Source organism: Pocillopora damicornis, chromosome 6 (assembly GCF_964200805.1).
Source record: "Pocillopora damicornis chromosome 6, jaPocDami1.2, whole genome shotgun sequence".
Classification (NCBI taxonomy): domain Eukaryota; kingdom Metazoa; phylum Cnidaria; class Anthozoa; order Scleractinia; family Pocilloporidae; genus Pocillopora; species Pocillopora damicornis.
Genome location: NC_142675.1, coordinates 20,510,411 through 20,530,856, shown reverse-complemented (window position 1 = coordinate 20,530,856; position 20,446 = coordinate 20,510,411). Strand labels below are relative to the sequence as shown.

Genomic DNA, 20,446 nt, shown 5'->3' with positions numbered 1-20,446 from the left:
TTCAACAATATATCGATTAACAAATATTGCAGACGGTATTCTTCTGCAAAGGAATTCAAAGAAGAAAAGTGAGATTCACTCAGACAAAAGCTGAAAAATCTTTGATATCTATTCAATATAAATAGTCGGCACCTAATTATAAAAGAGGCTCCTGAAAAGTGACGCAGTTCTCGTTTTGTAAAAGTTTAAGACGAAGAACCAAGCCTTACTGACCAGTTAGGTTTTAAGTTATTTCTTAATGTTTCTTGGAGTATGTTGTTTGTTCTCAGTCAATTTTTGTAAAAACCGGCTCCGATTGGAACTTTTCAGTCGCGTTGTAGAGGACTAATCAAAACAAAGTGTAATCCTCTATGTTTTCGTAAAACAAAGCCGTTTTCTAATGTTTGTGCCGTTGTTTTCTTTACCCAAGAACTGGATGCACGGCCATGACAAACTCGCTAAAGGTAAACTTATTTGTTCATTTGAAAAAAAAAATTTTGAGAAACTTTGTTTAGAAAGGATCGACATAGAATTGATATGCCTACGTGCAGGTTCTAGCAGCACTAATCGCAAAGGTTCTTCAACAATATATGGATTAACACTTGAATATTGCAGACGGTATTCTTCTGCAAAGGAATTCAAAGAAGAAAAGTGAGATTCACTCAGACAAAAGCTGAAAAATCTTTGATATCTATTCAACATAAACAGTCGGCACCTAATTATAAAAGAGGCTCCTGAAAAGTGACGCAGTTCTCGTTTGTAAAAGAACCAACTAATTGAGAAATTGAAATACCGAGCTCTACCACTAGAGTTTTTTCCGCTATTTCTTATATAAATTTCTCGGACTATGTTGTTTGTTCTCATTCCTCAGGTGTTGTAAAAACCAGCACCGATGTAAATGCTTTTGGTGGCGTCATAGAAAACTAATTAAAGCAAAATATAATCCTCTTTAATCTTTGGGAAAAAGTCTTCGCATTGAAATACCTCGAAACGCATCGCGTCTCTCAGCAGAAAACCTTCCCCATTGTTCTCCAAATGACCGTCGGATATGCCAAGAGTTATAGGTATTTACAAGTTTAGGAAAACTGTAGAAAGGAATATGAATCAGATTTCAGGGTGAAGATAGTGTAAGCCCTCTCCGCTACAAAAATTCCTTAACAAAACAAGACTCACGCAGTTAGTGGCAATTTAAGCAGAAACGTAGAAACTATTCATTTTAATACCAACCATATAGATAAAAGGTTAAAACACTTTCTCCGATAGTCCATTGGGAAAAAAAGCCGAGACCTAAATGAATGGTAGTAATGAAGTATTTGTTTCTTGACGCATAACTAATGAGTCAATAATTGATAATAAAACGAGTTGGCACGTAGTTTGATCATTTCAGTTGCTCAAGACTCTTCAGTCCACAGCTCCTGAGAGGTGAGTTCATTGCATGTTAACCAGGTCCACTTTGAAAAGCACCGACATAAGTGCAATCAGTAACTCGTTTTGCATTCGGCCCAAACAGTTTTTCCATGCCACTTTTTTCTTTCTCTTTTTTTTTCTTTTCGCATACCACCGAATGCAAAAAGTTGCACGAGTGATCTCAACCTTTGAGTTCCCTTACGTAGCTCAGTGTTCCAGCTTTCTCCTCGGAGACTCAGTGCCAGAGATTGGCTTTGAAAATTTTAAGAGAGTCTTAAGAGGGTCCAACATAGGCTCGGCGAGATGCGGGACAAAAATAGGAAGGCAAGATCTGGATATGCTCCGTTTCGAAGGCGAGATAAGAGATAGGAGAAGTATAAGCGGGATCAGAATTTAGCTAAAGTTACGCGTCACCCGACATCACCGAGACATTATAAAGTATTATCTGATTTAGCCTATATCCCGTGAAAAAATTGGGTTGACACGTCTGAATGACTCCGTGGTACGTCCAATTTTCTTTGCATTAGTTACAAGTGTTTACACGACCCACAGTCTGTCCGGTTTTCTTGCCTTCATTATTATTTTGCTCTCACAAGTATGTCTGAGTAAACGCCCCTTTCTGTAGGATATTAACGGCGGTTCTTTGAAGATTTCTCTAAACAATGGTTGTTGCTGTGCTCAATGCCACTCGCCCATAGGGATTTCTTTAGGGTTTAGAACTGTTGGATAGTATTGTGTTCTTACAAAGGGAAAGATTCGATTTTTTTTATTTTTCCCTGTTGGAGGAGGGCCCGTTGATGTCCTTCAAATAAGGTATATTTCTGTATAAGCTCATAACGGCCATTGAGACGAGTATCACTTATTTTGGAAGCTTTGTTTTTTCTATGAAGTTGATGAAGTCTGTTGTATCTTTGAGATATGACCTCTGTTAATTGGTGGGCGATCGGCAGAATAATTTTATCAACTATTGTAACAATAGAGCTTTTCTGTCGGCCCTTCCGTAGGTGGAGTGTTTTTTTTTTTGTTTGTTTTTTTGTCTCAATTAAAAATGACCGTAAACACACCGAGAAACAACTACTTTTCAAGTCGGCTAAATATGCGTTGAGCAAGTATTTGTCCATCAGTTGGCGGTGAAATGGAGCAACTTGGGTTTAATCCGGCCGGGTGACCTCTAAAAGTGTTTTAAGTTTTAAAAAGAGAACCTCAATGCACAAGTATATCAGCTCGCTCTGCAAACGCTCTCTCCCGATGAAATGTCTGTTTCGCATTTCTAGAGCGCGGAGAGATTGCTTCAACAAACTGATCATAATGATTATATATAAGCGTGCTGTGTTGTATATTTCCAATTCCCTTTCCAGGTTACGGCAGTTGTTTTGGTTTAAAAATTTTAAAGGGAAGATTTGAAAGCAAGAGCAAGCAGGTTTGTGCATAAGCCTTTAAGAGAGTCATGTTTGATCACATGATTATCAGTTTACGCAAATTACTACTCGCCGGTAGAGGCGTTAATTACGTTATTCGTACCTTTAAATAACAGAACTGACGTACGATACCAAGTACTGCAATGTCAGTTTCCTATATCGTTTGCAGCGTACTGCTGGAGTGATAACTAAGAGGTGCAAGACTTGAAATTAAGCGTGCTTGGATTGACACTTCAATTAGGTTTTATTCTCAAAGAAGAAGAAGAGAAAAAGTAGACTGATGCTCTCCAATTTCTCACTTGATGTAATTTTTTTTTTTGCAGCGTTTCTGCCTCTCAATTGAATTTGAAATGAAAATGACTTGCATCTCAATTGAACTTTTTTGTTTTGGCATTTCAGCGATCAACATGACTTGCATTGTGAAGATTCTCCTGGCTTTTGTCATTGTCCAAGTAGCTTGTGTTCTGGCCAAACATACACCGTAGATGAATTTTCCCTAGATGACGGCACATACAGCAGTTTACGCAAACGAGCAAGTAAGTAGCTCTGCACTCCCAAACTTCGTTAGTTTTAAAACACAATGATGTGCATGGTACCAGTTTTTGTATACACATGGATTCTTTCTTTCTTTCATTACCCAGCATGCATGAATACTCTCGTCCTATCAAAAGGAGCCAACAGCTGCATGATGTGTTCAATCAAATTTTTCCGTACAAGTTGACAGAACGATATCTTAGTTTAATAATAACAAACATTCCCCAAGTTTGTCCCAATCGAACTTGTAGACAAGAAGGTCTTCAAACTGCAATTCAAACCTGTGTCTTTTTAGATCTTTTCTTTTGTAGTTGGTAAGTACAACGTACTACATTGTGGAGTTTATCGCTGATAAGTATTCTGAAACTTGTTTTGTAATCTTCTTTCTCAAGCCGACTGTGGCAGCGGCGCAAAAACAGAAGGCGTCTACTCCAGAAAATGTCGATCTACCTGTAAGACAGGAGAGCTGTCGATCACTATAGCACAAAACGTGGCGATGTGTTCGGGCCTGAAGTGCTGTATGTGTCACTCGCGCTACGGCAGTTGATAAGAAAAAAATACTGAAAACGATGGCCGCGCAATCGATATTATTCAATTTAAGCCAAACTGCATACAACAAGACCTGATTGAAAATGTGACTATCAGGAAGATTTTTTGTATCTCGTCAAAATACATCATTAACCAACCCACTGATGTTACTACGTTTTACTTGCAATTTTTTTCTTGCGAAATCCAAACCATGAAACTTTTACGAAGTTTCAAGCCTCACTTTCCCAACTATACTTCTCAGTGGTTTTATCATCCCACAGTATCACAGCATTACGTATGAATAGCACAACTTCTTTAAATTAAGGATAAAGGGGGTACGTTTCAAAAGAAACTGTGGTGCTACGTCGGTGGGAGCGTATAAAACTTTTCGCTCTGACGAAGTGCTAACGCTTGAAACGTCAGCCTTTGAACTCTTTACAGTGGCCAATTTAAGTTTTCAACTCAGTTGTTAAATCTAAATCACCCCTTGGATGAAGAACAAGGAAGTTAAACTTATATATATATATATATAAGTATATCTATTGAACGACCAGCCTATAAAGGGAATCTTAGTTGATCAGTTGGTCAGTGATCCGTGATCAAAAAGTGTCTCTCTTTGATGAGAAAACAAAAGACATGCATTTCATGTATATTTTCAAATTGCAACGTTTTTGAAAACGTGTATATATACATATTATTCATTATACTCCTTTTGCATGATATTAAACATATCGTAGATCCGTGAAAGGATGTTACAAACATTGACATATTGATAACGGGGTAAGGAGTCGAGATCTTTCGCAAAAATACGAGTATAGCAAATAACGCAAGTGGATGTTTTTCTTTTTCTCTACAGCATCGTTGAAAAGTGAAAGTTTCTAAAGGTGTGGCCTTCATCAAGACCTGCAGTAGTTTTAGTGTCACAGTGAAGTTAGACTTTTAAGGACAAGTTTGTGTGAACCAGAACAATAAACTGAGCAATAAAAGCAATTGGTGGAGATTGGTGTGTCAGTCCGGAGTTTATAAGCAGACCTCAAAGATTCTACTCAATAAAAAAATAATAACTGTATATATAGCCTAGGATTGTTTTTTTTTTTTGGGTCTTAGCATTACCAAAATCGAGGGAAAAGGGTCTATAGAAAATTGAGTGGCAATAAGAATCATTAAGGGTGAGGGGTCATTCGAATTCCACGGAGCCTTAGAGGGAGATCAGGAAAATCTTATTGTGACGCATCCAAAAAAAAAGGAAAAAGGAATTGAAAGTAGACAATAGAAATCCACTCGGACAAAGGCTAGAAAAAGGAGTCCAAATATATAATCACACATGCACTGGCTGAAAAAAATTATTTGTGTGGCTGAATAAAAATACAGCAAGTTTACCAACTAAACAAGCAACGATCACCTTCGCTTATTCTGTTTGCCAGTCTCTCGGGTCCATCCTCCGTACACCTAAACTTCATTTCATGATTGAACTTGAACAAAACAGCCACTGACCAATAAAAAAGTGGCCTTTATTACAATTGCAGTAGCTCTGTCGCCATACTAGGATGTTGAGGACGGGTATACGTCAATCAATTAAAATAAGAAAAAAAAGAAAATTGCAAAGGTAAGTGTGGCAGTCTAGAGTTAATTAATAAACAACAAAGATTCTACCTAACAATAGAAAAATAAATTTAATTATGATATTATCAATAATAATAACAATATTAACAATAGAAAATAATGATCGTCGTTATCACTTTAACTACTTTATCCTCGTAAAATCTCCTTAATGCTGTGGTAAATAATAATTTAAAAAAATTCAAGAAAGGCGAAGGCGTAAGAGACAACTGTATAAAAGATAGATCCAAAAGTTCCAAAATTTAGTGATAAACATAGAGGTTCTGCACGAGCAATACTCTGAGAAATCTGACAACAGTTGAAATGACCCTGTTTAATCTTGGTATTCTCAGTGAAAGCTCAACTTTTATCAGAAAAAGAGGCTACCGCCATGGGGAGTCCGGTTTCCGCTGTTATTGCTAACTTCTATGAGAAGAGTTTCCAAGAACAGGCGATAACTGTATCATCCTACGAGCCTAGGATCTGGAAACGCTACGTGGACGATACCTTTACCATCCTAGATCGCGAAACGTGGATGACTTCTTACAGCATCTAAACAACCAGCAGCCTTCCATCCGCTTCACCATGGAGACAGAGAAAGACAACAAACTCGCCTTCCTAGACAGCGCAGATTTAAGAGAACCTGACGGCCGACTCGCCATCAGCGTATACAGGAAGCCCACGCACACCGATCAATACTTAGCGTTTGATTCACACCACCCTCATTCAGTAAAACGCGGTATTGTTAAGTACCTTTACGAGCGCGCCAAACGTCTTGTACCAAAACCCTCCGTCATCTCCGAGGAGAAAAAACACGTCATCTGCTCAGGTTTCTAATGGCTATCCTTTTTCTTTCTTGCAGAAACTTACCAAGACTGGAAAACCAAACAACAGTACCGAACCCGCCAACGAGTTCAAAGCTACTACGGTTTTACCCTATGTCAAAGGTCTGTCCGAACAGCTTCGCCGTTGCCTACAACAACAAGGCGTATGCGCTGTTTTCAAGTCAGAAACTACGCTAAGATTTCAGTTAGTACGACCAAAAGCGTTGTCGACCCAACTAAACAAGATGGCGTAGTTTACAGGATTCCCTGTGAATGCGGCAAGATGTACATCGGAGAGACTGGAAGACCTATGCAAGACAGAATCAAGGAGCACGATCGACACATCCGACTCGCCCGTATCGAGACCTCCGCCGTTTCAGAGCATGCCCACTACACCGGACACAAGCCACTCTAGAGCGAAGTAAAGTTTATTGATCGTGACCCTTATTACTACATGCGCAGAGTCAAAGAGGCAATTCATACAAGACTTCACCCTAACAACATCAACAGGGATAGTGGAATAGAAATCCAGGAAGCGTGGATGCCCACGATCACAAAACACAAAAACAGGAGAACCATGCGAGAGCGGACCGCCAAGGGAGCAAATCACTAAATGAGACAGCAAGGATCGAAATGCACCAATCAGAGCTGTTGAAAAACAACCAATCACAGCAGAGCATCATGCTTTAGAAGATCACGTATGACCAGGCGACCTCATCGCCAGAAGATGACTAGCAGTATGGAAGCGAAACGTCGCGATCTACATCACACGTGACTACATCGTGAGACAAACGAAAAAAATTTCCTTTTATTGTTATTCACCACGATGAATAACTGCCTTTTTTAGGAAGCTAATAGTTGTCTATCTAGCGATTCAAGTTTTTTACGTTCCTTTCAAAACGTTGTTCTTTACTTAAACATAACACTTATCAATACCATAGTACGTTTTTATAAAATATTTGACAAAAAAAACCAAGGAAATTAACGACAATAAACAAACGATTAAGGCTATGATTTCAGTTCCCCATAAATTTTAAAATCATCTGAAATTTTTTTCCATAATCAATCATTTATTTTCAGTGGTAACAAGAAACTAGTGAACAACAAAGTTTGAAGTACTTTACAAATTATTCCAGCTATTAAAAGTAAACATTATAATGAGAACTATGTATCTTAACCACAACATAAATTTAACAAATAGATTCCAAGTTGCCCTGCGTCTGTTCAGTAATAGATCACAGAGGACGTCAAAATGCAGTAAGAACAAAAAAGTGGCACACGAGGCGCAGCCGAGTGTGTCACTGATGTTCTCACCACGTTTTGACGTCCTCTGTGATCTAATACTGAACAGACGCACGGCAACTTGGAATCTATTTGTTTTATATAATAAATGATGACGTCATCTATACGTCTATCATCCAATAGTTCATAAGTGAGAACCAATCAGAATGCGTGCACAACTGAGCTTATTATATAATATGGATAGGGGATATTACATGACCGCGCGGGGATACGTGCGAACCGGCCACGTGCCTGAGCGGGAAGCTCTCTTGTAATTGGCTAATCATGTTAGTAACCACGGTTACACCAAAATTCTCACACGTGAAAGATAAAAAATAGTATCTTCACTGCGCGCGATGAAGATATGACTTTTCAATAAAAGGGAATATCCTGGTATTTCATCAGTATCTATATAATGACATAAATTAAATTATAGCTGTTAGAAATAATCTCAAAAAAGGATTTTGTATTTCCCATTTGTTGCATTGCTAATGTACCTGAAAAAAATTACGCGCTTCTGATTGGCTGAAAACGAGTGTACTTTTATGTAACACGCGAGCAAAGTTGTAGCACAGTTGTAAACGTGTGTAACTTAGAATTGGGCAATTTGTCCTGTCGTGGTTATTACTAAACAGACACACGGCAATAAGGAATCTATTTTTACTACATAAGTAAGAAGCAAAACTGTTGTTCATGGTGTCGTCATCTACTAGATCGTTTTTGAGAACCCATCAAAATGCAGGTGGAATTCAGTTTATTATACGAAAAAAGATAGTGCGTTAGGCTTAGAACTTTGTGGTTCAAAAATAGGGGATGGCGATTTCTTAAAGATCAAAATTATAAGTAACATATTTCGTAGAAAGGCGTCATAGACTGATTTCTCTTTTTCAGCAGAGCTTTCAGGATTTAAGCATACTGATCATATGAAGGAAAATGTCATAACTCTGTTGAAAGAGTACGCCTTGCAAAGAGACATGGTGAAATTTACACATTTCTGAAGAAAGTGTCAGTCATCCAAGGAAAGGGAACTCATCTGTGATGCTACACCACTCCCTGGTCGCCAGGCTGGTTGTTGCCAAGCTGGTTGTTGCCAAGCTGGTTGTTGCCAGGCTGTTGGCGGCATTGGTGCCTGAGCGGCAGCTGGTGGATTCAATGTCCCAGCATAGGCCCGTGGTTGATTGTTAAATGGTCGTGATGCACCTCGGCCAACTGGGTGTGGCGGAAAATCTGTTCCGGCCCATGCTGTCGTATTACCTTCAAGGGGTGACGCTTTATTCGTGATAGCAATACTGCTCCAAGATGTTTCTACAGCAAGACGAGAACAAAAAGAAATATAACAACATCACACCGCTAATGTTACTTAGCGAGATTATATACAAACTGAAATTTACACATTTAAATGGTGCGAAATAAATTTTCCTTCACAAGCTAGTTGAAGAAACCCAGAGCCAATTAAAGGGCACGTATCGCACACCCTAAGGTCCCACGAATATAGGAAATGATGATTAACTAAACAAGCTCTTGATTGTTACAAAAACTATTCTTATAAGCACCATAGACAACTGTACGGATAATATGCATACTGATGTTAGAGTGTTACGGTTATAATTTCATTAGAGTAAAAATTATGATTGCCCTTATACATGTAATTTGAGGTCAAATAACCCTTAAGTCACGCCCAACTCAACTTCTTCAAGGGGTAGAGGAAAAATTGAAAATAGCCTAGAATCATCCAAAGTTGTGTCCGGCAAAAACGAACGCCTGGCTTCTTAAAGTGGAAGGAGAGCTCAAAGTCTGGAACCACACATGGAGCACCATCACCAAGCTGGCCCAAAACAGACAGGAGTGGAGAACCTTCGTTGCTGCCTTACGTACCAATTGGATGGTAGTTGCCCAGTTAGCCAATGGGTAGTAACAAACACTGGCAAATAAATTATCTATTCAAGACCTACCTTGATGAGCTAAGACTCCTCTTGCTGCCATGCCGGGAATGTTTGGTCGTCGAAGAGGCTGTGACAGTTGAATACCACGTCCCCTTCCCCTTCCTCTACCCACTCCAAAGGTAGATGTTGGTTGCTGGGCTTGGGCCTGACGACTTTGTGGAAACTGCCAAGCTGTAGACTGTGGTGGTGCTTGAGCTCTCCTCGTGCATACAGTGTCATCATCACTGTCATCATGCAGACTTTGTTGGTCATAGGTGGGTCCTGAGCGAGTATACACACCTTGATTACTGGAAAGACCTATAAGAAAATTAAGAGGAACAAAACAGCTCTATTGATTTCAACAATAATTTAAACTGTAAAGAGCAGGGAAAAGTATCATTTTCACCTCCAACTTCATAGAAGTGAACATAGATGGGGCTGTACTCAAACTTTTTTTAATCAATGGTGTTCATCTCACCATACTTGAGTGATTTTGAACTTGAAACTTCTCATTTTGAAACAAGAATCAATGCAAATTCTGAATTATTTCTGTCTTCATACTTCCCTTGGGTAATGCTCATCACCTTTTATATCGTCAAATGTCTTTCAAATCTACATCACTCACCAATACAAGAAATTTGACCAGAGAGCTTAACATAAAATGTAGGTAGGGTAAGAAAAGGTTTAAAAAGAACTAGTATGTGTGTATATTATGCCTGTTGGACATAAAGTTAAAGAGCCTCAGTGGATATTCTGTATAGTGAGGCAGATGAAAACGAAAACTACCTTACCTTTACTTCTGGCTCCACCATTAAAATAGTGATAATCTCTTGAGGCAAAAGGCCTATTATCTTCCACAGGTCTATTTGAATATCTGGGCTGTGTTTCTTCTCGAGAGGATGATCCTTTGCTATCTGCAGGCTTAATCACAGTACAGAAGACTCCATCTGGTCTTTCTGGTACATGGTTTGGAGTCAGTGGGATTCCATAAACTGAGCACAAGAAATCTGATATGCAGTAGCTTGGAAAAAAAAATGAAAACAAAAGGTCCTCAGCTTATGAGTCGCACAGCCCATACTACTAGTTGAAAGCTTGGCCCAGTTTCAGTAGCATGAAGCAACTACCAGTAATGCTATTCCTCCTTAGATAAAAAGCCAGTCCATCATGTGGTTACCTTACCCATCTACACCATTTTTTTACCAAATTAGACAACTGGATGGGTCAAGTGTTAAGTGTCTGCCCAAGTATCCAACAAAAGTGATCTTGCCAGGGCTTAAACCTGGCTTGTCCCACATGCTAACCAGGAGGCTCTCACTTATCCATACAGAACAGGATAAACTTTGTAAAACAATTGTTACAAAGGCAGCGAGTGCAACCCATCTTAATTCTTCAATTTTTATTTACCAGTATCGCAAGACTGTTCCCAAAGCACAGAACTTTACTTCCTGTTTTTCGTGCCAGTCACACCTGGAACATTAAAAAAAATAGTCAGTTTTCCTTTTATGCATTGAGAAAAAAGAGATTTAATAAAAAACAACAACAACAATCGTACAACAATGTATTGTATTGCAGGCTTCGATGAGGACTGTCTGAGGGCATAATAATTTAAATTTCCAAGACACATGGGAAAGGCATTAGTTTGCCCAGTTCAGCTCTTCTAGCTTGAGTTTGTTTCTTCATAGTCCTGAGAAGAACCATTTCATGCTGAAAATAGCCAACTGCTTCCACTTCCTGCTGGGTAGTAAGAGCTTTAAACCAAGTTTTGTTTGATTTGAAAAATTTAGTTCTAAATGATTTAGCAAAGACCTCTGACTTATACATCATTTTGTACACAACAACTGGATCAGCCAGTTATAACTGTAGCATAAAGATTTACATTTTTCTTTCCCTTTTCTTTGGGTCTGGGCAAAGGATAAAAGAATTTTAAAAAAAGGGAAGGAAAAAAGGAAGATGGGGCATGGGAAATAGGATACTGTATGTGCCAAAATATATTTTGAAATTAGCTTCATAATCCAAAATTTTTGAAGAGGAGTCTCAAGGAAGTATGACGGAATTAGAAAAAAAATTAAAAAGGAAAAGAAACATTCGCAAGACAAAGTGACAAACAAATACCTTGAATTTGGTTCATAATCAAAAATAGTACTGGAGATAAGCTCTGTTGCCTTTGACTTGGAAATCCCCATGGTACTACCAGATTCAGCCGTGAAATGTGAGTGTAAGTCACATATTACTCCTTCTAACTCGTACACTTTCTTCAATTTGTTTGGCATTTCTGAAAAAAAGACAGCAAACCCCACAGTCACATGATAAGTAAGTTCTTCACCTGGTTGGTAGATGGGGTTGGTAAACACTCTGCAAAGAAGGAGGCTATGGAAAATTTACATGTACTTTCATCTCAGTGAAACTGGGTCAAGCAGATCCTGGCCTTTTGATTCCAGAGATGGGTTTAAGAAAATTTGCAGCAATTACAATTGACTCTTTTACTTTACTGGTAACCCATGAGTGACTAAGACAAAATTTCTCCTTACAATGTCGATACAATATCAAGCAGACAAGTGATGAGAAAAGATAATAATAAGGGGATTATTAGTTGATCCAATATCAAATTCTCCAAACTAACATTATAAGAACTTTCGAACTCTTCAAGGGTACAACATTGTATTATTCAACAACTACATTATATAACTACTGATTCTATAATAATTAATTCAAATTTTGTCTGATTAATTCTGATTAACAGGCAACAAATTGATATTATTGTTGCAATTAACATGATGTTCCCTTTAAGAATCTTAAAATATACATTTATTTTTTTTCTTCTAAGATCCTAGAGATTGCATGTAATGCACAGTGTCAAGAAAACATATGTTGTGGTTCAATTTTTCTTTGTTTTAAAATTATCAAAATGCTTTGATTGTTTTATTCCCTATTATCCTTCTCCAACAGTAAAAATTAGGTCTGCACTATGCATGTGTGCTAAACTAGTGCAAAATGAGATAAATTATTTATAATCAAATAGTGACATGCTTACAGCTGTACTGCACTTTACGTTTATTTGGAAAGAATGCTGAAGTACGCTAACATTAATATTTTTTTATTGATTTTTTTCGAGAGACTTTGCCAAAAAAAATAAGGGACAGCTCATAGTCTAGGGAGAAGTTGGAAATTGCAGGTCTATCACTATTGGGAGATAAAAGGATAAGGTGAAACTACCCTTCTGAGTAAATAAGGAATTTTCCAAACAAATCTATTCTGTTTCTTGTTGTCTTACCTGCTTTTCTAGCCAACCACTGAAGGCAATACTCAGTTTGTTTTGTTTCTGATATCTGAAAAGTGAGAGATAAAAATCAATTAAGTTCTTTTTACTCCTTACTAAAAATCATAAATATCAACCATTATTCTGTTGTATACTTTAAACATCACTTTTGTTTTGCAAAGGTCACCAATATTCACCTTATGCTTAGAAGAAATTTAATAGTGCTCACGGTGAAGGCCATTACAAGTGGTCAGAGCTAAACCAGCTTAATTAGTCAATTTTTAAAAGTGGCAAATGTTATAGTATATTAAGTATATGCCACCATTGGCAAGCTGATCCTTCTAGTTGGTCCAGTGTAGCTTCAGCATATTTAACCTTTTGACCCTAGGGCCAGGGTGTGAAATTGCGGTTTACACAGGCACCAATGCGATTAAATTTTTTACTTTGTTGACCAAATCCTAAAAATTAGTTGCCAAATTGGCGACTAGAATGTTTCATCATAACCTTACTTAGAGATATGGTGAATTAAAAAGATTTGCAAAAGATAAATCCACAGCAAACTTCCTCATTAAGTTTGTTTACAAAACATAGTACATGCATCTTGATCAATAGCTAAACGCCATCTTGGATTTAGGATGTAAGTGAGCTTGAACGTTGTATATCCTCCATCCTAGCGTCCACTTTGTGGCAGGTTAAAGATCTTTTTCCTACCTTAATTTTAGAGGGTCTATCTAGAGCGCTGACAGAATAAAAAAGGGTTCGTTTGTCTTTGAAAATGGTGACCAACTTTTTTTAATTGGCTACCACTTTGAAGAATTTAGGAGCCAAGTGGCTGTCAGAAAAAAATATTAATTTTACACCCTGCCTTAGGGTGAAAAGCATCTAATTTCTCCTTATAATATCACCCTTGAATCACAAATCAAGGTCATGGTAATAAAGGAAATGATATCCAAACAAAGAAACTCTTGATTTTTCAGTAAATTCTTATTGTCAGGATCTAGGGAAATGTATAAAGAACAGTAGGGAGGAAACACATACTGATGTTAAGGTGTAAAGGATTAACAACATTTAAAGAGCATGTCAAAGTTTGTGATACAAGGCATCCATCCTTCTCGTTAATTAATTTCCAAGAATAATTTACAAGACTTACCCTGCAATACACAGGAGGAAAAATTGGAGTTTGCTCTGGATTGACAAAGCGTAACAGATCCAGCCAGATCTTGCGGTAGCTGTCATCTCTTTTTGCCAAACCTTCAACTGGGATCTGATGAGTTCTTTCACCTAAACAGTGAAGGACATGAGGTTGAGGACAAGTAACCCATTTTCAGACAATGAATGGGAAGTTTAGAATACTGGGCTGGTACATGTAGTTTTGAAGACCAAACATGCCTCAGTCTCCTTTCTAAGTGGCTCCAGTTTCCCTAGGAAATTTTAAGTTGTAGACTCCTGTTTGTCTTGGTCCATAAAATACATAAGAGAAAGACTTGGCAAATACATTTGTATTCAGCCATCTTTAAGACCTCACACTTGGTCAATAATGCATATATTTGCATATTATCTGAGTCTTGAATGATAAATCATAATAATAAACAAAAATGATGTCAACACACAGAGTTTGTACTTACTTGTACTCACAGCTGTGTACCGAAGGCCTACTCTAATTTCACCTGTAAAAACCGAAATCATCATAATTTGATTTTGCACTTTGAAGAAAAAAAGCTCATGATTCATTCACAGTTAGATTGGATGTTTGGAGAAGGGGCAAGAAAAGGTGAAAAGAAATTTCTATTTCCTCAGTCCCTTCCCTCTTCTTTCATTCAAATTTGTTAGTACAAATTTTTTTTACTCTCCAGCCTTCTGCTGCTATACGAATCAAAGATGCAGCTATAACTTTTGCTAATTAACAAATGCATTGCTAAGTGGAGGTTGGGTACCTGAAACATTGAGGACCTTCCACTACTGGCAGTCAGCTCCTAGATGGAGACAGCTCTTAGATGGAGACTTCTCCCATGGCTGGCAAATCCTGGCAACCCATCCATAAGCCCCCACACAGGAAAGGGTAACAGGCACCCATCACACTGAATAAACAGTGGAAAGAGGGAGGGAAGGGGAGGGGAAAACTGCCTGAGTGATGAGCAGCCACTCCTTATAATGCTGCAAGTTCATGCTCAAAGTACACACAAGAACGCTGAGCACTTCCTGAGCCAAAATCATGCAGACTCTGCAGGCTAATTATGTAATGAAGGCATAGCTTATGTGAGTTGCTGCTTGCTTGCATATTAAATTTTCAGCGAAATTTCTGATGGGATGAAAGTAAGAAAGTACATACCAGGTTTGATAAAATAGTGCATCTTCCGCATTATTCCTCCATTCAGCGAATATTCCACTACACCTAACTCACAAGGAAGGAATCCTTCATCGGGAAGATTGTACAGGGACATGAACCCGATCATATAGAACTTTTCATCACATATGGCTGAAAGACCAAAAGACAACCAAGTGAGGTTAAATTTTTAATGATTTGAGAAACTCTACAAGCAGTTAAGATTGGTAAATTGATTCAAGGCTATGAATGGTTTAATTGTATAGTTCAGTTAACAAAAAAAAATAACACCATCATTTAAACAGTGGGAGATGATTACTCAAAGTAGCAATGGAAGACAGAGATCATAGTATTCTACAAGTATTAAGGCCTTAGCAGTTGTCAGAGAAATTGGAAAATAGTGCTTTGGAGTTACTGGCATGACAAATACCAGTAAGAGAGAAATAGCAGTGAAAATGAAAGTGATCTTCACAGTAAGGAACACTACTTATATAAGCAGTAGTGAAAATAAATTCAGACCTGTATGGGAGTTGAACCCATGACCTCTGTGATACCAGTATAGTGCTCTACCAGCTGAGCTAACAATGTGAGCTGGGAGCTTTTTCACTACTGCTCAAGTAGTGTTCATCACTGCAAAGGTCCCTTTCATATTAATTTCTTAAACCACAATTCACATACATGGATTTCATACAGTCACAATCACATGTATTCATCACTTCACAGGTTTACTATGAACCAACCTATTGACCAGCTCCCAGTTGCCTTGTTAGCTCAGTTGGTAGAGCACTATACAGTATCACAGAGGTCATGAGTTCAAATCCCATGCAGGTCTGAATTTTTTTCAGGCCTTATTTTCACTACTGCTTACATGCAAGTAGTGATCATTACTGCATAGACTGCTTTCATATTCATTCCTTAAACCACAGTTCACAAATATGATTTTCATATGTTCACAGTCCCATAGAAATAGCAGTATTGTCGACACAGCATTATTTTTATCCTCTCACCTCTTCCCGGTAACCAACCTCTCTTTACTTCTTCTCTCTCTTCTTTCCTACGTTTTTCATTCAAACTTACAGTATCTACACGTCTCTGCAATTAAAAGAACACATATTAGCATATATACCGCACAAGTGAATAGTGGTCTTTGCGTGCTCTGATTAGCCAGTTGGAAAGTGAATAGCTGGTACTATTCACTTCTAAGCAGCCAAACAGACAAAACCTTATGTCAAAAGTTCAATTTCTGATTATTTTGCAGTATATTGAAAGAAATAAACTGATTTTGGGGTATCTATGTGGTGTATACTAAAACAATTATTCACCTCAAAGTTAATGTACGTGTCAGATATCTACCAGACTGCAAAACAGTGAGGTAAATATCCTGCAAAATTGTTTAGTATCATATCTGACTAAACAGACAAATAAAAAAATATACTGTCATGTAAAATGGATGCTACAGTAGATCTCTTCATTGGTTTAAAGTATGATATGTAAATACAGTCACACTAGCGTTAAGTGGCACTGAATTAAGCAGTCACACTGAATTAAGCAGTCACACTGAATTAAGCAGTCACACTGCATTAACCCTTTAACTCCCCAAAGTGATCAATATGTGACTTCTCCTTAGAGTATCCATATATTATCCAACAAACAGGTGAAGAGAATACACAAACCTATTAGGAAGAAGTTGTTGTCTTGATCTAACACCAAATTCTCATTACTAATTTACAAGGAAATATGTAGCAGCTAGAGGGGAGAATAAACAATCAGTTCTTGGGAGTTAAAGGGTTTTCAGTATGTTTTAGGGTTTTAGCAGTCGGTTTTCGAAGTCCCAAATTTTTCCCCCTAATCACTGTAATTTTCATCTCAATGAGGTGGTCACCTCTATCAACCCTTTCACTCCCAAGATCTCATTGGTATTTCTCCTTACTGTCTGCCATGCAATTCTTATACTGTTAGTTCAGAGAATTTGGTATTGGATCAACTAATAAACCCTTAATTGATATTGTTCTTTATTCTCATCACCTGCCTGCTTGATATTGTATTGATATTATATGGAGAAATTCTGTCTTGGTCACTTGTGGGAGTGAAAGGGTAAAGAAGTTGTGGTCATCCTTTACTGAGTCCCACCAGCTTGTTTGCATTGTCTTCCACATGCACTGAACGGTCACTTAAGGGGAACCACCCAAGTAAAACTATGAATAATCTTTTAGGTAAAATTTAATCCATATTCCTCTCCCAAAACCAATGTTGGTAGTATTTTTAAGAGAGTTTGAATACATTAAGTGGTCAATTATAGTATAAAAGGGTATTTTTAATCTTTTTTTTTGTATGAAACCCCTATTCTGTGGAACCTGTATGAAGTGAGGCGTGAGTGGTCCAGTGGTCTGAGTGCTGGACTCTGGGTCGGACGGCCCGGGTTCGAGTCCTGGCCGGAGCACTACGTTGTGGCCTTAAGCAAGCCGCTTCACTCACCTTGCTTCGTCTTCTCGGATAAGACGTTAAGCCGGAGGTCCCGTCTCCTGCAGGGTTTGGGGTAGGAGACGTTAATTTCCCATGCACGAGATTACTGTGTGATGGATGTCCTCCCCTGGGTTGGGTTGGGTGGATTTAAGAGGGGTAGTGCCCCGTATGGGACTCCATGTCCCGCTGCACTAACCCATTTGGCGTCCGTCTATCCGTAGACGTACCCAATAAAGTTGTTATAAAGTAAGTGGTCACCCTGCCACTCCTTGTGGGTGACTACTTAACCCTTTACACCCTAACATCAGTATGCATATTCTCCATACTGTTCTCCATACATTTGCAAAGAGGCTGACAAGGAGAATTTGTTTTACAATCAAGAGCTGCTTTAGTTGGTGATCATCTTCTCTATTCTCATAACTTTCATGTTTCATTCAGGGGTGATATAGTACAGAGAAATTAGATGCTGGTCACTCTTAGGGGCTAAAGGGTTCATTCAGGTTCAACTTACATTTTAATTCGCCAAAAGGCAACTTCGAAAAAAATCTGAGCTTGAGGCCCTGTTAACAGTTTAATCTAATTATGATTTTTGGTGACTCTAAAGAAGGTCTGAAGCTTCTTGCCCTAAAGTAGCATTATTTCAGAGTTGCTGTGACTAACTTACAGATATATACTCTCCAGTGCAGTCCATTTTATCATTTCGGGCAGGGCGATATTTCTTATTTGCTTTGTCTTGCCGAGCCATTTCTTGATATACCTCTTTCTCATGCTCAGGTAGTTCCTGTCGTCACACAAGAGAAAATATTCTACAGTAACCTTAATTTCTAAACAGTTTTCAGTCCAAAGGCAAAAGCAATTAAAACCATCTAGGCTTAAAATATCAGGTGGAGTAAAAAAATTCAACAAGACAAGACAAGTTTAAAATAATATTGTAATCCATCTAATCTCCTTGTTCATGCATCCTTGGTCTTGTACGTATCATATTACAGAATATGCACCAGGTAAAATTGGGGAATATCTAGCATCATAATCATGATTGGATATGCCCCAACTGAAAACTGGAGAATATTTGAGGATATACCCCTAGTGATATACTCCACCATTGTCAAACCTTACATCCACTATAATAAAGGCTTTCCTTCAAAATTTAATTCAAGATGAAAGAGCATTTTGTTAGCTATTGTTACTGAAGGGATATTTATTTCTCATAAAGTCATACAAGAAAATAATGGAAAGAAAACATCCCACATACAGTAAACAGCGAACAATTTGAAACCATTTTTTCCCAAGTGTTACAAAAAGGCGCGAAAATATGCTTGTAAATTTGTCCTTGGAATTTATCTGTTCTTGTAGGCTCACAGTTCTCCTTAAGCTTGTTCTCAGAAAACAGATCGTATCTGCTGCCAAATGTGCAAGCATGTTTATGGGCCAAATTGAGGCTATTGTTTATAAATTCAAACGCCTCTAATTCTGATCTAATTTTAAAAAGATCGTTTTGCTGTTGTTACAGATAAATGATTATATTTGTCTATTCATAGAGTTGAAACAGAGAACATCACTGTTTTATAATTAATCCTTTGTTGATCAAGCTTGTTTCTGTCAAGATAGCTGGATATTGCCCTCATTCCCTTTTTGTTTTTTTTATGGACTGAGATAAAGTCAAGGTCCATAATAGTGCAAAAAAAAAAGACTCTGCCAATATCCTGCCATCTTTACCCCACCCTTGGTCAATACTGCATATATATTTGTTGCTGGACATTATCTCCCTTATTTCTCTTCTTCTTTACTCTTGGAAAACTGTTTGTTTCTCAAAGCAACATTTCTTCAGAAAGTATCTGAGAACATTGTTTATCAAGATCATGCCTCCTGGCAGACAATATTCTCCATTCTCATTACTTGTCTGTGCAAGGTTGTATTAAGCAATGCTGGGAAAACTTATGTGCATGTCACTCCTTAAAGTTCAAAGTTAAATGACAACGGTTATAATCGTTTGCACATCAGCCTTTTAGTGTTTACTTAGACAATGCAAAACTCAATACAAAAACATTGTATTCATGTTTTGATTTGGCAAGCGTAGTTTTGTTTCCACAGCTGCTTATTTTGAAAAATACAGCCGTACAGTTAGTAGCCACAGTTTGTTGTTCTTCTTAGGTAATAGATGCCCCTGTTTTCGCTCCATTTTCAAAAACAATTCTTAGTAAAGGCATAGCTTTGGCTAAAAAACCTCTCTGTTAAAGCCTACCCCATCACTGCTGCATCTCGTATACAAGAGGAAAAATTCATTTCACAATTAGACAGTGTACAACTCAAAAACACATGGCAGAATACACCAATATTTTTACCAGTGTTCGAGTTATTGTCAGATCGTTTAAGCATTCCTCGGCACGCGATGCTACAGGAAATTCTCAAAAATCCTTTCACTTTCGTAGAAAGCTCTTTCTAGGTACAAATTTTCAGTCATATGTGTATTGATTTTGAGATGAAAAACAATGAACCTTTAAACCTCCTGGTATTATTCGGACCTGGAATCTCTTAAATGACACCATCAGCCAACTTACCTTCCATCGAGGGCCAGCAATTTCTGCCAATGATCTCATGCCATTTTCTAAAACTACCCCCTGCCTTTCTAGTTGGGGCCGCAAAGAAACCATAAAGAAGTAAAAAGGGTTCCTTGCTTGATTGTTTTTCTTTTTATTCGGCATGGTTTTCACCTTCTAGATCCCTTTAACACGATTAATCTGCTTCAGGTTGAAAATGATTGAGTCAGGTCCAGTCTCCACGAAAACACACGCAAGCCTCGTTCTCATGATTTGAGAACGAGGCTTTTAGAGCTTGACTAACATGAAATCAGAACCAAAATATAAAATTTCTCGAGAATACATCTATTTTTTCCCATTTATTTCTTCCTTATT

General features: G+C 37.9%; 1 protein-coding gene and 1 pseudogene across 2 annotated transcripts; one reads left to right on the top strand and one right to left on the bottom strand.

Moving 5' to 3' along the window:
- Positions 1–1,294: 1,294 nt before the first annotated feature.
- LOC113675382 (uncharacterized) lies at positions 1,295–4,018 on the top strand (annotated as a pseudogene). The gene is made up of 4 exons (XR_016187586.1): positions 1,295–1,401; positions 2,745–2,806; positions 3,204–3,340; positions 3,731–4,018. The product of XR_016187586.1 is annotated as an uncharacterized LOC113675382 (transcript).
- A 3,268-nt stretch (positions 4,019–7,286) lies between these two features.
- Positions 7,287–20,333, bottom strand: LOC113675345 (protein maelstrom homolog). Its single transcript, XM_027191911.2, has 12 exons — positions 20,093–20,333; positions 18,199–18,315; positions 16,079–16,163; positions 15,078–15,224; positions 14,374–14,415; positions 13,899–14,029; positions 12,764–12,818; positions 11,605–11,764; positions 10,897–10,959; positions 10,284–10,513; positions 9,523–9,810; positions 7,287–8,875 (listed from the first exon to the last, which is right to left on the bottom strand). The coding sequence occupies exons 1-12, from the start codon at positions 20,234–20,236 to the stop codon at positions 8,577–8,579; spliced, it is 1,761 nt and encodes a 586-aa protein (XP_027047712.2). The 5' UTR covers positions 20,237–20,333; the 3' UTR covers positions 7,287–8,576.
- Positions 20,334–20,446: the final 113 nt, after the last annotated feature.

Excerpts from the sequence above, each read along its gene's own strand:
- LOC113675345 (XM_027191911.2), bottom strand. The coding sequence starts at position 20,236 with ATGCCGAATAAAAAGAAAAACAATCAAGCAAGGAACCCTTTTTACTTC. Across the intron at positions 10,514-10,896 it reads GGAACAGTCTTGCGATACTG|CTACTGCATATCAGATTTCT; the intron begins GTAAATAAAAAT and ends TTTTTTTCCAAG. Across the intron at positions 8,876-9,522 it reads AGGAGTCTTAGCTCATCAAG|AAACATCTTGGAGCAGTATT; the intron begins GTAGGTCTTGAA and ends GTCTTGCTGTAG.